This window comes from Sinocyclocheilus rhinocerous, unplaced genomic scaffold (genome assembly GCF_001515625.1).
Source record: "Sinocyclocheilus rhinocerous isolate Xijiao unplaced genomic scaffold, SAMN03320098_v1.1 scaffold1609, whole genome shotgun sequence".
Classification (NCBI taxonomy): domain Eukaryota; kingdom Metazoa; phylum Chordata; class Actinopteri; order Cypriniformes; family Cyprinidae; genus Sinocyclocheilus; species Sinocyclocheilus rhinocerous.
This window is the reverse complement of record NW_015633539.1, coordinates 132,778-147,860: the sequence shown is the minus strand read 5'-3', so window position 1 is coordinate 147,860 and position 15,083 is coordinate 132,778. Positions and strand designations below refer to the sequence as shown.

The 15,083-nt window shown below is 35.9% G+C and overlaps 2 protein-coding genes and 1 pseudogene across 4 annotated transcripts in view; all 3 read right to left on the bottom strand.

Moving 5' to 3' along the window:
• LOC107744321 (coiled-coil domain-containing protein 84-like) overlaps window positions 1-717 on the bottom strand; it is a 6,042-nt gene extending 5,325 nt beyond the window's left edge. For both annotated transcript variants that reach the window (XM_016557895.1, XM_016557897.1), the window contains exon 1: window positions 520-717. In XM_016557895.1, the coding sequence (XP_016413381.1) occupies window positions 520-636 (117 nt within the window). In that variant the 5' untranslated portion in view covers window positions 637-717. The remainder of the gene's footprint in view (window positions 1-519) is intronic.
• A 1,932-nt stretch (window positions 718-2,649) lies between these two features.
• LOC107744332 (forkhead box protein N5-like) lies at window positions 2,650-6,345 on the bottom strand (annotated as a pseudogene).
• Window positions 6,346-9,246: 2,901 nt separating this feature from the next.
• The window catches only part of LOC107744320 (POU domain, class 2, transcription factor 3-like), a 13,612-nt gene continuing 7,775 nt past the window's right edge, over window positions 9,247-15,083 (bottom strand). For both annotated transcript variants that reach the window (XM_016557893.1, XM_016557894.1), the window contains 7 exons: window positions 14,007-14,180; window positions 12,401-12,542; window positions 12,149-12,282; window positions 11,780-11,944; window positions 10,919-10,961; window positions 10,293-10,407; window positions 9,247-10,198 (listed from right to left, as the gene is read on the bottom strand). In XM_016557893.1, coding sequence (XP_016413379.1) covers window positions 10,159-10,198; window positions 10,293-10,407; window positions 10,919-10,961; window positions 11,780-11,944; window positions 12,149-12,282; window positions 12,401-12,542; window positions 14,007-14,180 — 813 coding nt within the window. In that variant the 3' untranslated portion in view covers window positions 9,247-10,158. The remainder of the gene's footprint in view (window positions 10,199-10,292; window positions 10,408-10,918; window positions 10,962-11,779; window positions 11,945-12,148; window positions 12,283-12,400; window positions 12,543-14,006; window positions 14,181-15,083) is intronic.

Sequence of the window (15,083 nt, the reverse complement as noted above, 5' to 3'; positions counted from 1 at the left end):
ATATATATATACATATATACAGTATATATATATATATACACATATATACAGTATATATATATATATACACATATATACAGTATATATAAATGACATTTTGTGGTTCTCAACCATCAGCTGACATAGTTCATAGGTAGTTTGAACTTATACCTGAACTGACTTAATGTAGCCACAAAATTTTATTTAACCTTTATTTAACCCGGAAAAACCTGTCTGAGATTAAAAAATCTCTTACAGGAGTGTCCTGGCCTAAATAAGCAGCTTAATGTAACTTTTATACACAAAACCTATACGAACAAAAAAACATGCGACATTAAAACATTTACAGGTCACCGACTCATCCTCCAATTCTCACTTTGACACCACTTGATTAAAAGGAACTGCGTAAAATGCTTACTTTATTTCATGTTTTATTATTTTATGCGTAAACCAATAAAGTGCAATCATTATGTGTGCCCAAATCGTATTTGGAGCCACTGTGGCAGCATCTTCAGCTAGTTGTCTTGTTAGCACGCTTACCTTTTCCGTGAATTTGACTAGAATTACTTTAAGTTTGCTCTGGTGGCTTTTCCCATAAATGTGTCCTTTTCCAGAAAAATCTGTTTTTCTGCAGACAGAGCAATAAAACGCGCCCATTTGGCTGTTTTGGGGTTTGTTTCTTTAGCGACTGCAAGCGTGATGTTGTCCAAACATAGTGACGTTTTGTGATTTCAAATATGCAGTAGCGCCCTCTTGTGGTTGGGATGAATTTCCCTCCCACAAAAATATTAAGCATGATTGACTTCTGAAGGATCATATGACACTGGAGACTGGAGTAATGATGCTAAAAAATTCAGCTTTGTCAACACAGGAATAAATTACATTTTAGGATATGTTAAAATAGAAAACTTTTTTTTTTTTTTTTTTGCATTGTAATAATTTCACAATAACTATTTTAACCAAATACAATTGCCTGTAAAGCAGTTTGAACTGCATCGATTTGTTTGGAAAAAGTGTTACATATTACATAAATAAAATTTGACTGATACATACACGCTGATCACAGAACCGGTACAGGATCTCCTCCCAGACCTGGATCAGGGCATCAGTGAGATCCCAGACAGTCTGTGGCTTCAGATGCTCCGATACATAATGTCCCAGAGGTTCTCATTCAGGTCTGGGGAACGTGAGGGCCAGTCTACGGCATCAATGCCTCTGTCATCTAAAAACTGCCTACACACTCTAGCCACATGAGGCTGGGCATTATTGTGCACCAGGAGGAACCCAAAGCCCACTGCACCAGCATAAGATCTGACAGCGGCTCTGAGGATTTCATCCCGGTACCTAACAGCAGTAAGGGAATCAGTGCCTAGCACATGGAGGTCTGTGTGACACTCCAAGGATATTCCTCCCCAGACCATTACAGGCCCACTGCCAAACCGGTCATGCTGGATGATGTTGCACACAGCATAACATTCCCCACGGCATCTCCAGACTCTTTCACGTCTGTCACATGTGCTCAGTGTGAACCTGCTCTCATCCGTGAAGAGAACAGGGCACCAATGTTGGACTTGCCAATTCTGGTGCTCTCTGGCTAATGCCAATCGAGCTGCATGGTGCTGAGCTGTGAGCCCAGGTCCCACCAGAGGACGTCAGGCCCTCACGCCACCCTCATGAATACATTCACACCAGTAGCCTGCTGGAGGTCATTTGGTAGGGCTCTGGCCTCCTCGCACAAAGGAGCAGATACCGCTCCTGCTGCTGGCCTGTTGCCCTTCCATGTCCCAGTCCAGCTCTCCTCATGTAACGGCCTGTCTCCTGGTATCTCCTCCATGCTCTTGAAACAGTGCTTGGAGACACAAAACCTCCTTGCGACGGCATGTATGGCTGTGTCATCCTGGAGGAGCTGGACTACCTGATTGGGTTGCAGGTACTGCCTCGTGCTACAGACAGTGACAAGGACCCTAACAAAACTAAAAAAAAAATGGTCTATGGCCACCACCCTTAAAATCACACCCTTTTTGGAGGTTGTCTTGCTGTTGCCTCTCCAGTGCACCGGTTGTCACTTTCATTTGAACCAAAGCAGGTGAAACTGTTTCACAATCACTTATGCTTACTATAATTGGACAGACTGACATCCCTGAAGTTTAAATGTCTGTGTGTGTCGGTCTCTCTCTGTGTCATAATAATAATAATAATTATTATTATTATTATATAGATTAAGGCATTCCTTTTTTAACTAACAGACACTTTAAAGAAACCACAATAGCATGTTAATGCATCTATTTATTTTAGGCACAATGTGTCATTGGAGGAAAAAAACAACACAAAACAAAAAAAAGACACACAAAAAGAAATTACACCATAATAATAGTAATAACAAATAGTGCTAACATTCAAAAGTTAATAAAGATAAATCAGACACAGCATGTCCAGTCTGATGATTATTAAGCAGACAGTCTACTAATACTCTACTAACTGCTAGTTGACAGGTAGTTGCAAAGTTACTTACTGTTAATAGAATGTCTAAAGTGGACTATCGAAATAAAGTGTTACCATGTCACTTGCTTGGCCTCAAAGCTGGATTACAGCTCTAACAGCGCTTGAATAATATCTGTAACATGGACCCAATGAGAGGGAAATCAGTTCAAACTCATTTTGCCGTTTACCTCACCACTCAGTCCCTTTAAGATCCAAGTCCTCACCTGGATAGTTCATGCTCCTTTTCAGCATTCTGAAAGAATCTCCCGTGAGTGTATTAATCTCATCTCTCAGTCTCTGTCGGCCAGCCAGGGTGAGATGCCACAGACACGACTTCCTCTTGCCATCTCCAGACACCTGCTGCGGGGTCTTTTTAAAACTGTTGCTGAAACATAGATTATGGCGGATTGTGTTTTTCCACCCATCTGGAGCTGTAAGGAAAAAGGGGAAGTGCTCTCTAGAAAGACAGAAAAGAAAATGCAATGAGAAACAAGTTTCATAATTTGGGATTTGTGTGTGTGTGTGTGTGAGTGAGTGAGTGAGTGAGTGAGTGAGTGAGTGTGTGAGTGAGTGAGTGAGTGAGTGAGTGAGTGAGTGAGTGAGTGACAGAAAGAATGAGTGAAGCCATGCTGGGAAAAAATAAATAAATGAATAATTCAGCCTACACACTCTCAAAAATAAAGGTTCTTTATGGGCAGCTTTGGTCCATTAGGAACCTTTAACATCCATGTAATCTTTCCATTGCACAAACGGTTCTTTATCGTGGGAAGATTAAAAAAAAAAAGGTTATTTTAGGAACTGTTCACTAAAAGGTTCTTTGCAGAACCAAAAATGGTTGAAATGTTACCATGACATCATTGCAAAATCAACTTTTTGGAACCTTTATTTTTAAGAGTGTACTGTCAGAGTTTGTTCTTATCCTTAAGTATATAAAAGAGACCTGGTGAAGTTATAGATCTGTTGTACGTTGAGACTGCCGTTACGGCTGCTGCTGAGCGCCATGGCGATGAGGATGCAGTAGTTAACAGGAGGCCGAGGCCATCCGCTGCTCTTCAGGTTGATACTGTCCTGCAGGGCTCTCTGAAGCCTTCCGTTCTGCGTCAGACCCAGTTTGCGAGTAGATGCTTTGGGTGTCCTCCCCTTGCACACACCCTTTACCTTACGACAAACAGGCACATCTACAGAGGAAGCGTCCTCTTCATCTGTGAACTGGGATAAGGTGGAGATAGGTCAACTACATTAGATATCATCTTATTATAATAATAATCATAATAATAATAATAATAATCTTAAACCCAATTTTATTTTTTATATACACGTGACATTCTCCTGACATAAATCTCTCAGGTTTGCATGGCATAATTGCAAAGTGGCAAACAACCAAAGTATGCAATGCTGCTTTACTCATACCCGATACTCGCTGGAGAGGGAGGTTTCGTGCATTGACTCATTCAGGCAGGTCTCGCTGGGCGCAAACTCTTTTCCAGAACAGGTGTGGTGGTTCTTGGCAGCGCTGACTGCGGTGTCGGTGTTGGGGCTATGGGGTAATTACTAGGGTACTTTATGGGGCAGGCTAAACTGGGATTCACCATCAGATTAGGTTGTATTTCAGGCTCTTTAAAAAGACAGAAACAATTAAGTTTGAAGTGCACAGTGACAAGACTTTAAGAAACTGTTAAACGTTGTTGTTCTTAAATCTTAAAGGAACATGCACAAGATTCCTATCAGAATCTTTTATAATTGGGAACCAATCAGAAAGGACCCTCAAATAAGAACTCAAATAATAAAAGTATAAAATTTTTCAGGATCATCTGGAATTACTGGATACAATGTGTACTATTTAGCAGTAATCCTACCTTTAAAGGAATAATCACACAAGGAACTATTTAAGTTTGAAGTGCACAGTGACAAGACTTTAAGAAACTGTTAAACGTTGCTGTTCTTAACTCTTAAAGGAACATGCACAAGATTCCTATCAGAATCTTTTATAATTGGGAACCAATCAGAAAGGACCCTCAAATAAGAATTCTCAAATAATAAAAGTATACAATTTTTCAGGATCATCTGGAATTACTGGATACAATGTGTACTATTTAGCAGTAATCCTACCTTTAAAGGAATAATCACACAAGGAACTATTTACCTTATTTTGCAATGCGGAAGTAAGCCAATGTGCGAGATAAAAGTGCAGTAAATTGTAAAAATATTAGTAACACTTTACAATAATGTTCATTAGTTAACATTAGTTAACTACTTTAGTTAACATGAACAAAACTTCTACAGCACTTATTAATCTTGGTTAATGTTAATTTCAACATTTATTAATGCATTATTAAAATCAAAAGTTGTGCTTGTTAACATTAATGCACTGTGACTTAACATGAACGACTGTATTTTCATTAACATTAACAAAGATTAATAAATACTGTAATGAATGAACCATGAACAGTACATTTATGTTAGTTAATACATTAACTAACATTAACTAATGGAACCTTATTGTAAAGTGTTACCAAAATATTTGTCCTACAAACCAGTCCATTTAGAAATATGATGATGCATATCAAGCATAATAAACGACTAACTCAACTTACAAATGGCCGAAACCACCATAATGTTAAAAATAAAAGGATACGAGTCATCTCATTAGTTAACTACTTTAGTTAACATGAACAAAACTTCTACAGCACTTATTAATCTTGGTTAATGTTAATTTCAACATTTATTAATGCATTATTAAAATCAAAAGTTGTGCTTGTTAACATTAATGCACTGTGAATTAACATGAACGACTGTATTTTCATTAACATTAACAAAGATTAATAAATACTGTAATGAATGAACCATGAACAGTACATTTATGTTAGTTAATACATTAACTAACATTAACTAATGGAACCTTATTGTAAAGTGTTACCAAAATATTTGTCCTACAAACCAGTCCATTTAGAAATATGATGATGCATATCAAGCATAATAAACGACTAACTCAACTTACAAATGGCCGAAACCACCATAAATGTTAAAAATAAACGTATACGAGTCATCTATAAATACAAATAATTAATTTGTATACATGTAAATTATCCAACATTTTCAGAAATATGTATTTTTTATTTCTTATAACTTTTTTTATTTTTTACATTTTTAATAAATGTATTTATTTTTCAAAACTAACGTTTATTTATTTTTTAATCATTATTCAACTAGCCCAAATAAATGGATGTATGTAGGCTATATGCATGTATGTCTTTGTTTGCTTGGGGGTCTCTGACAGTAAAAACAGTGAAAAGCTCTGCTCTAAGGAGTTTTGTGTTGTTGTGTGTTGTCAGGAGGAGGCTGTAGAGTTGGATGAACACACCTCTGTTGCTGAGGGGCAGCTGGTAGCTCCTCTGTGCTGCTGCTGGTAATGTAATGATCTTCTGGAGATTCTCGCGTAGTGCCACTGCGCCAGATACTGGTCAGTCCGCTTATCATCTGCCAAACCACGGCACATCAGCCATACTGAAAAACGCCTCTGTTTCGCGTCCACGAGTCAATTACTCACGGAATTCTTTTACCGTGGTAAAACTGATCAGTCGTCGTCGTTAAGTTTATTTCCTCATTCATGTCCCAGTCATGTAAACCGCGGATTAAATGAAGGTCGAGAAATCTGCTTTTGGATTGAAGCTGTAAATGCATTTCGTCGACTAGGCCTATGCAAGAACAGCTAGCAAACGTTCGTAAACAACACTCAGTATCTCTTTTATTCGAAGAAATGTCGTGGTATCAGTAAAGACAAACTGTGGCGATATCGTTCATTTGCTATAACAGGTGGAAATCATTAAGCTCCATTATTAGCAATCAAAGATGTTCAGCAGGTTTTCATTGATCACTATAGTCACCCTAATTTTGAGTATTATTTTCATTCATTCATTCAGTCTGTCCATATGCAGATATATTTTGACTATAAATATGCTGTTTAACATTCCGTTCTTGGTTTATTGTCCAAGGCTGACATTTAATGAAACGCATGTTCACTTTTTGGGACAACATGCCCCACAATGTATCTCTTCTGTTTAATGAGTAGAATAGCCTATCTTTATTTGAGATATCAAATGCTATCTAAAATTCCAAATAAAAAATCAATAAAATAAACAAATAAAAAAATATATATATAAACCTTTGTTTGGCTACAACAGAAATTACCTGTACAGAAACATATAAAATGTGGGACAACTTGTCCAAACATGATATTTGTTAAAAAAAAAAAAAAAAAAACTTGCCTGAGACCATATTTCAGCCTGGTTAAAATCTGCTTGTTAAAAAAAATCATGAAACATATTTTGGGAACAGGATTTATTTGAAATGCAGTACACCACCACAATTTTGTGAAATTCAGTTTGAAATAATTTATAAATATATACATTTGTGTAATTCCCTGTTACTTTATAGGTACACTGATATTGGTTTAGACTTAAATTGAAAAAGAAAGTGATCTCTCAAAGTATCTGAAATGTGTCTGTATTATTATTATTATTATTTTTTAAATTAAACAGACATCATGTATAGTGTTGAAGTGCATCATGTTCAGGCTAGCCGGAAAAGAGGATGCTAATAATGAGGCCAGCGAGGAGGATCACCATAGCCAAAGACAGAATGACAGTGATGACCACCATGGCTCCACTGCGCGCTGGAAGACCACTGTCTATCTGCTGGTAATCAATGGCTACGTAGAAAGACAAGATATATTATAACCATATAGGCCTACATCATATATTACAAGAAGCTCATTTGAAATTACTGTATTTTTTTTCTGTATATATATTAGTTACCATTGGTAGTCGTCATAGTCAAGTTTGCAGTATTATTTACGCCTGCAATTTTGTACTGCATGCTGAAAGAGAAAGACAGTTAAGATTGTTGTTTAGCCTTTGTTTACATGGTTACACACACACACACACACAGACCTTAGCCATTATAGTGAAGAACTCCCATGGATTAAGGTTTTCATACTAATATAATGGTATTTACTATAGTGTATAGCTACACCATATCCCTAAAAAACCTCACACAAACCTGACATTTGATTTAAATCAAAAGCTGATATATGACACAAATCTGTACACATACACACACATGCACGCTAACATACACTTACTTGTATGTTGTTCCATTTTTGAGGTTTTGCAGAAGGTACCCCGGCTGCCTGACGGGACAAGATGGAACGATGAAACTCTCCGTTTCTGCAGGACACATAAGGCATAATGCTTAACATTTAAACAATGTCACGTGAGCCACATTCAGGATGAAAGTGATGCATACTGTTTGCAGTGGACGGCAGTTCTATGTACAGCACTTCAGCGGACTTGTTTCCATAAACACTGCAGTTTGGCAGACTCAGCAGAAAAGAGTTTGGGAATTTACTCGCCAGCACACCATCTGTTTTAGGATCCAGCAATCTAATTTCTATTTCTAAGACGAAAATAATAATTAACACCTTAGAATAAAATGTATTCAAAAACAATTAATTACGAACAACAAATATTATGCAACAGTAGCTTGAAGTAGTAATGTGAAACCATAAAAATATTGTTTTTACCTGCAAAGTTTAGGCGACACAACATCCCCAGGATGAAGAGAACAGGCAGCATATTGTCCTGTAGAGTCCAGGTGTGTGTACAACTCCGAATGCAGTGGATAAAACTGTGGGATGGGAAATAACAGTATAGCTAAAACCGGACGAGCAGGACAGAACGGCATGATTGAGCCAATCAGTGGCCACAGAGAACAGGTTTGTCCAGGTGCGTATAAAATAACAGCCCTTCCCTGCGTTACACCTTCAACCTGTATGCATGTTTTAACTGACACGCTAAATCCTTTATTATATTAAGACTAGTTGAGGGACAATGACTAACTAATGTTTTATGCTGTATTATGATCAAGTAACACCTGTTTTCGGAACAAGCAGGATAGTCGCTGGTAACTTTACCAAACCCGTATGACCTCATGTGTTACATAAAACGAGAAATGTTCAAACTTTGAAAACAGGTGCCATCAAAGTGGTCCATGCACTATATTCCACATCTTCTGAAGTCAAAGTGTAGCAAAACAGATTTATAGGGTACGTCTTCTTGTGAAATCAAAATGGATTATTAAGAACATATAGGCTAATCTCTTTATTGCTATTATGCTTTAGTAGGCCTGAAGTTATACTTTATAATTTGTCGCTGTCATTTTTGTATTTATTAATATCAGTATTATTTATGAAGTGTCCCTTCATGATAACTGTGAATGTTTGCTCTTAGGTTGCATGTGACGGATTTATGTTTTGTCTAAGGATCATGTTAATTTATCAATTGTTGTTGTTTTTTTAACTTATGTTTTTACATAAATGATGATTTGGCGATAAAGGGTTGAACTTAATCATTGTTTTTTTGCACTCAGGTGAAGTCATTGACTTTTAGAGTTACCATCATGCTGTTTTATTAGAAAATTGTGTTAAAAGTTGAAATTATATATAATTGAAAAATTAAAGGTACTAATATTTATGACAAAAAGTTTAGATCTGTAATAATGATTTGTATAATTTCACATTTTTATTTCATAACTATACCTTGTATTTCATAATTTCTACTTCCATCTCATAATTATACATTTTATTTCATAATTATGATTAACCAAAGCATTTTTTCTTATGTGGCAGAAATAGGCTTTTATATGTATATATACAGTGTACATTGTGAAAATTCTCATTATGTATAAAACAATCACAAAGCACACTGCTAAAAAAATGTGAGACCAATGTAAATGCACATTTTAATAACAGTCGAACAGTGAAACTGAAATATACAAGTGTTATTCAAACAAAAGAACAACCAAACAAACAATATCTAGATATTATTAATTATACATAAAATCTATAAATTTGAAACTTTAGGAACTTCAAATGCTTTGGACAATGTTGCATAAAAATAGTGTGAAATGCACATATTCCGCACCAGGCATAGAAAAATGTTTTCCCTGCCAGAAATCCTCGTAAATGTTCAGAAACACAAAACTAGGTGTATGCCGAAAATATATTTGAGACCCGTAAACTGTGACCAATCTGCTAAATGTTGTCTCAACATTACTGCACATATCAGAGCCAGCTGTTCTAGTCTTGACCTTGAGCAGGGCCAATAACGCTCAAGAACACTAGCGTATGAAACGTCATCATAAAAGTATCCTGCTACATGATTTAAAACAACAGTGAAAAAAAGTTTCTAATAAAGCAATATGTAAACAAGATACTCAAAAATCAGTGGTCTTGTTTTGGGTTACATGCGGGGGGTTTTTCACATCAACGTTATCAATAAACAAAAAGCCAGATTTGAGCCTTCATCTCCAACAAAATTGGCACAGAGATTTTACACAGAAAGTGAAATAAGGTTTCATGCACATTAAAAGCTCTGCTGAAAATGCTGAACATGTCTGTCAGATTCTTTGTAGCAAGATTGCATATCTAAACAATGTGCCATTGCATATTAGTGCTTTTTCCCTTCGGTAATTAGCAGTGAAGCTCTATTCACAAGCCCTTTGAACATTAGATCATGAGAAGCAGAACAGTGGTTCTCTGCGTTCTGCCTCCGCATTTAGTGCTGGTTGTAAACAGTACAGAATGAGTATTTCTCCCTTGTCTGGTGAGTCATGCAGTGAAGCTGTTGCCTTCAGAGGGGCTCAGTGGTGGTATGATGTGGTGTTCCAGCGATACCAGGATCTGAGGAAGAGTCAAATTCATCATTTGTTCATTTTTCTGGTTCTCTAGTTAGTTCAACTTAAGATGGGTGTGAAGTAACATGCAGTGGTTTTACCCTGTGGTGTTGAACGTCTGGTTGACCCCCTGTGCGGTCAGTGGACTGGATGTAGTGGACAGAGTGCTGGGGGAGGAGCCTCGACTGGGGCTGTTGGGGGAGGAGCTTGATGACACTGCAGGAACAACAATCAAATTTATTTATAATGTGCTATTCACAATACATAGAATTTCAAAGCAGCTTTACAGAACATCATACTGTTATGTTTGTAATGCCCTAGTGCTCAAAAGTTTGATTCTCAAAAAGTATTAATGAAAATATGATTGGATATTACAGGCGAAACGTCTGAAAAAAATTATAAATCCCCCAACCAGTGTTGCCAAGTTAGGCTACTTTAACACTGTTGCCTCGGGTTGTTTTTCATGTCCGCGGTTTGAAGCGACCCCAATAATGCCATATTTAGCCCCATATATGCTAATTTTACCTGGGAGCCCGGACAAAAAATTTTTATTTTACCCCCTGGAACGCGATTTTTAACGGGGGATCCCCCTCGAAACGCTATTGGGCTAGTTTTGAGCAGCAATTGGGTGGGTTTTGTTGTGAAAACCTGGCAACCCTGCCCCCAACATTCAATTTTCCTACAATGGCAGTAGTGTGGATTGTCGAGGCACCAGCTCAATACTTACCACCTCCAGTGGCGAGTGGACTGAATGAGCGGGAAGTTGAAGGCTGAAACAGGAAATGAACCCGATTAGTGGGAAATTGGGTGGAGAACATTTTTATGGAAAACAAACATCCCTTCAACCACAAACCTTCCAAAACACACTGAGTTTGAAACATGCTAGGAGGATAAATTATTCATTTAAGATTTATTATATTGTGGCTACTTATTTATCTTATCAAGTAGAGATTTAAAAAAGCATGAAAGACACTGCACAAAAATAGAGAAAAACTGTAATATTGTGAAATATTACAATTAAAATTCCCTTTCTGATTTAAATACATATTTTATAATGTAATTTATTGTTGTAATGGCAAAGCTGAATTTTCAGCAAACATTACTTCAGTCAGTCTTAAGTGCATTTACTGTCACTTTTGAGCAATTTAATTCATCCAGTATTAATGTTCTTTTTAGCAGCATCATATGACCCCTTTAAAAAAAAAGAAGAAAAAAAAGGTCCTACTGACCCCAAACCTTTGAACAATATAATATAATACAATGTTTAGGACTGTTCGCTAGTGGAAAATATTTCCAAAAATGTTTTATTGAATAAATTTCAACTTTCCTTAAAAACTTCCTGGTTGAAACAAGTAAGATGTGTTCTGTGTGGCTCTATCCACGTTGAACCAGAGATGATGTGTAATAAGACTTGATAGACACCATTTAGGTTGTGCTATTATGACGGTGTCACATGTGCATTATCGATCATGTTCTCTCTCTCTCTCTCTCTACAGTTAATTTTCTCTGAACTGGATTAAGGTATTCAATGAATCATTACTAGAGAAAACAGTCAGAGACCGGTTCAATAATGATAGCTCAGACTCACCAGACGAGGGTTGTAGTTGTGAGATTTTATGGGTGAAGTGGAGATGGGGCAGTATATCCGCTTCTCTTTCTGCCGCCGGTTGCAGAACCAAACCCGCACTACTTCCTTCTCCATGGATAGCTGCTCTGAGATGAGCGTGATCTCTTCAGAGTTGGGTTTTGGGTTCTGTATGGGGTAGAAAGTGTTTATGTATCACAGCCTGCAGGGGGCACTGCAAGCAAACTGCTGCACTTTGTCATTGCTGAATGAAAATGACTGAAATGTGAACTAAAATTAAAATGAAAGCAGAAAATGTATTATAAAACCCAATTTAAAATAGTAATACAAATATGACAGTATCTCAATGATACTAAAATACCACAGACTCACATCTATAAAGCGTTTCTCTAGTGTGAGCTTGATGTTAGTTTCAATGCTTGTTCTCTTTTTCCTCTTCCTTCCATAACCCTCCATAAGGGGTGGTAAGGCGGTGGGGCTGGTCATGGAGTCGGATGGTGAGTTCTCTGATGAGAGGGAAGGGAAGGTTTAATGTAGTCCAGTCCACAAAACAAAGGCCTACCGATGCTTGCTTACAGAGAAAACGTTAGTCAGTTCTGTCCACAAGAGGTCAGCAGCACATACCTGCGTCACTCAGCCACTTCTCTAGCAAGGGCTTGAGTTTGCACATGTTTTTGAAGCTAAGATTGAGAGCCTCAAAGCGTGAGATGGTAGTCTGACTGAAGTCATTTCCATACAGCTTTCCCATGGCCAGACCCACGTCACCCTGCAGCCACAACACACAAGAGTTTGAGAACTGGATCAGGTCCACAACGGATTTGAGCAACATTGAGTATTACGAAATTGGCATCTTTTCAGTTTAAATAAATGTCTGTGGGAGTTTCTAATACCCACAGACATTTGAAATGACAGGAAAAGTGATGTAACATAAAATATATTATACTTTACAAATATAATTATATATATACTTTTTATTATATAATATAAATAGATATTACAGAAAAGTTAATAAAATATCAGTAATAAAAACAGTCTATGTGTAGCCTAGTGAACCAAACTGAGAGACCATTTTGAAGGCTCAGGAAACCTTTGCAGGTGTTTTGAGTTGATTAGCTGATTGGCATGTCACCATATTCTAATTTGTTGAGATAGTGTATTGGTGGGTTTTTGTTAAATGTGAGCCAAAATCATCACAATTAAAAGAACCAAAGACTTAAACTACTTCAGTCTGTGTTCATTGAGTTTATTTAATACACGAGTTTCACAATTTGAGTTGAATTACTGAAATAAATGAACTTTTCCACGACATTCTAATTTATTGAGATGCACCTGTATATGAAATTCATCGGTCTGACAAGCATAAACACATCATACATTTAGGCTACATATGCTTGATTATTCACTGAATAAACACAAAGCACACCATAGTCCATAAAAATGAATGTATTAAATATAATGAAATGGGTAACACTTTACAATAAGGTTCATTAGTTAACTACTTTAGTTAACATGAACTAAGAATGAACAATAATCCAAGAGCATTTATTAATCTCAGTTAATGTTAATTTCCACATTTACTAATGCATTAAAATGAAAAGTTGTGCTTGTTAACATTAGTTAATGCACTGTGAATTAACATGAACTAACAATGAACGACTGTATTTTCATTAACTAACATTAATAAATAAATAAGATTAATAAATACTGTAATAAATGTATTGTTCATTGTTTGTTAATACATGAACTAACATTAACTAATAGAACCTTATTGTAAAGTGTTACCATGAAATGTATTTAAATGCAAATGTCCTATAGATTGGAAAATACACATTGCTTATATGTTGTGTTGTTGTGAAAAATGAAATGCATTAAAAAAAACTTACAGTGGTTATATGAATTTATATGATTTTATTTATTTAATTCCTAAAATTCAAATACGAGTCACAATTCGGGCATCACGTTTACTGCTTTACATTCTGTTCAAATTCAGGAACTGAATCAGAATTTAAAATGCATTCTCAATTCCGTTCTGCTGCTGATATTTATAACTTATAGTCTGTTTTCAAAAAGAGATGTATGAATAAAGTGAATAATAAATGAAAAATTGTTCATATAAATGGGAAATCGGTATTATTATTAAAGAGATAAAGATCCTTGATTAAATAAAACATAAAAACTATAAAATATACAGCTAAAACAGTTAAATATAAAATAAGGCACAAAGTCTGACCTGAGTAAAGCCTAGTTTGATGCGTCTCTGTTTGAAGGCTTTAGCAAACTGCTCGAGTTCCTCCAGGTCACTGGGTTCATCTTGTGGTGATCCCACATGTTTAGGCACCTGTAAGTGAGACATATCCAGGTGTCCGTCCATAGAGGAGCCGGCCAGACCTGACCTGCCCATTGCCTTATGAGAAAATCAAAACTATTAGAGTCTAGGCAATCAGTTGTTATCATTTTTACATTTTGCTTACATGCTATTTGTCTTATTATCTGATTCTTTATTTTTGTTCTTTTTAGTAATGCCCTTCTTTTCTTATGCCCTTAAAAAAGTAACTTGGTGTTATGCATTATGGTAATATGTCAATATGGCGATACCATGTTTTTGCACACTACAATGATGGAAATTCATTCAAGTACCTTACAGTACCACTTAAATACCATGGTAGATGAATATAATAACCAAATAGTCACACTGTATACACGACCAATCAAGGGTATGAAAAACAAACAAACTAAAACTTATTTAGATTCAGCTAATTGTCAAGGCAAAATTTCTCATTTTCATTTAGTTTAACATGATGCACTACAATATCTAAAATTAACCTGAAATAAAAATGAATAAAAATATTACTAAAGCTTTTAAATTAAAATGCAAACAGAAAAAAAAAATTAAAAGGTAATAGTACCTTTTATTTTTATTTTTAAAAATAAAAAACATAATAAAAATGGGGTGACAAATGAAAGATAGTTTTGATTTGTTTAACATTTCTTGCTCATTATATAATCCTCATACTTTCATCAGTGATATTTCATAGTGTTGATGACTTTACTGTTATTAAAAAAAATGGTAACACTTTACAATAAGGTCCCATTAGTTACTGTTAGTTACTGTTAGTTAATGTATTAACTAACATGAACAAACAATGAACAATACATTTATTACAGTATTTATTAATCTTTGTTAATGTTTGTTAATGAAAATACAGTCGTTCATTGTTAGTTCATGTTAATTCACAGTGCATTAACTAATGTTAACAAGCACATTTTGATTTTAATAATGCATTAGTAAATGATGAAATTAACATTA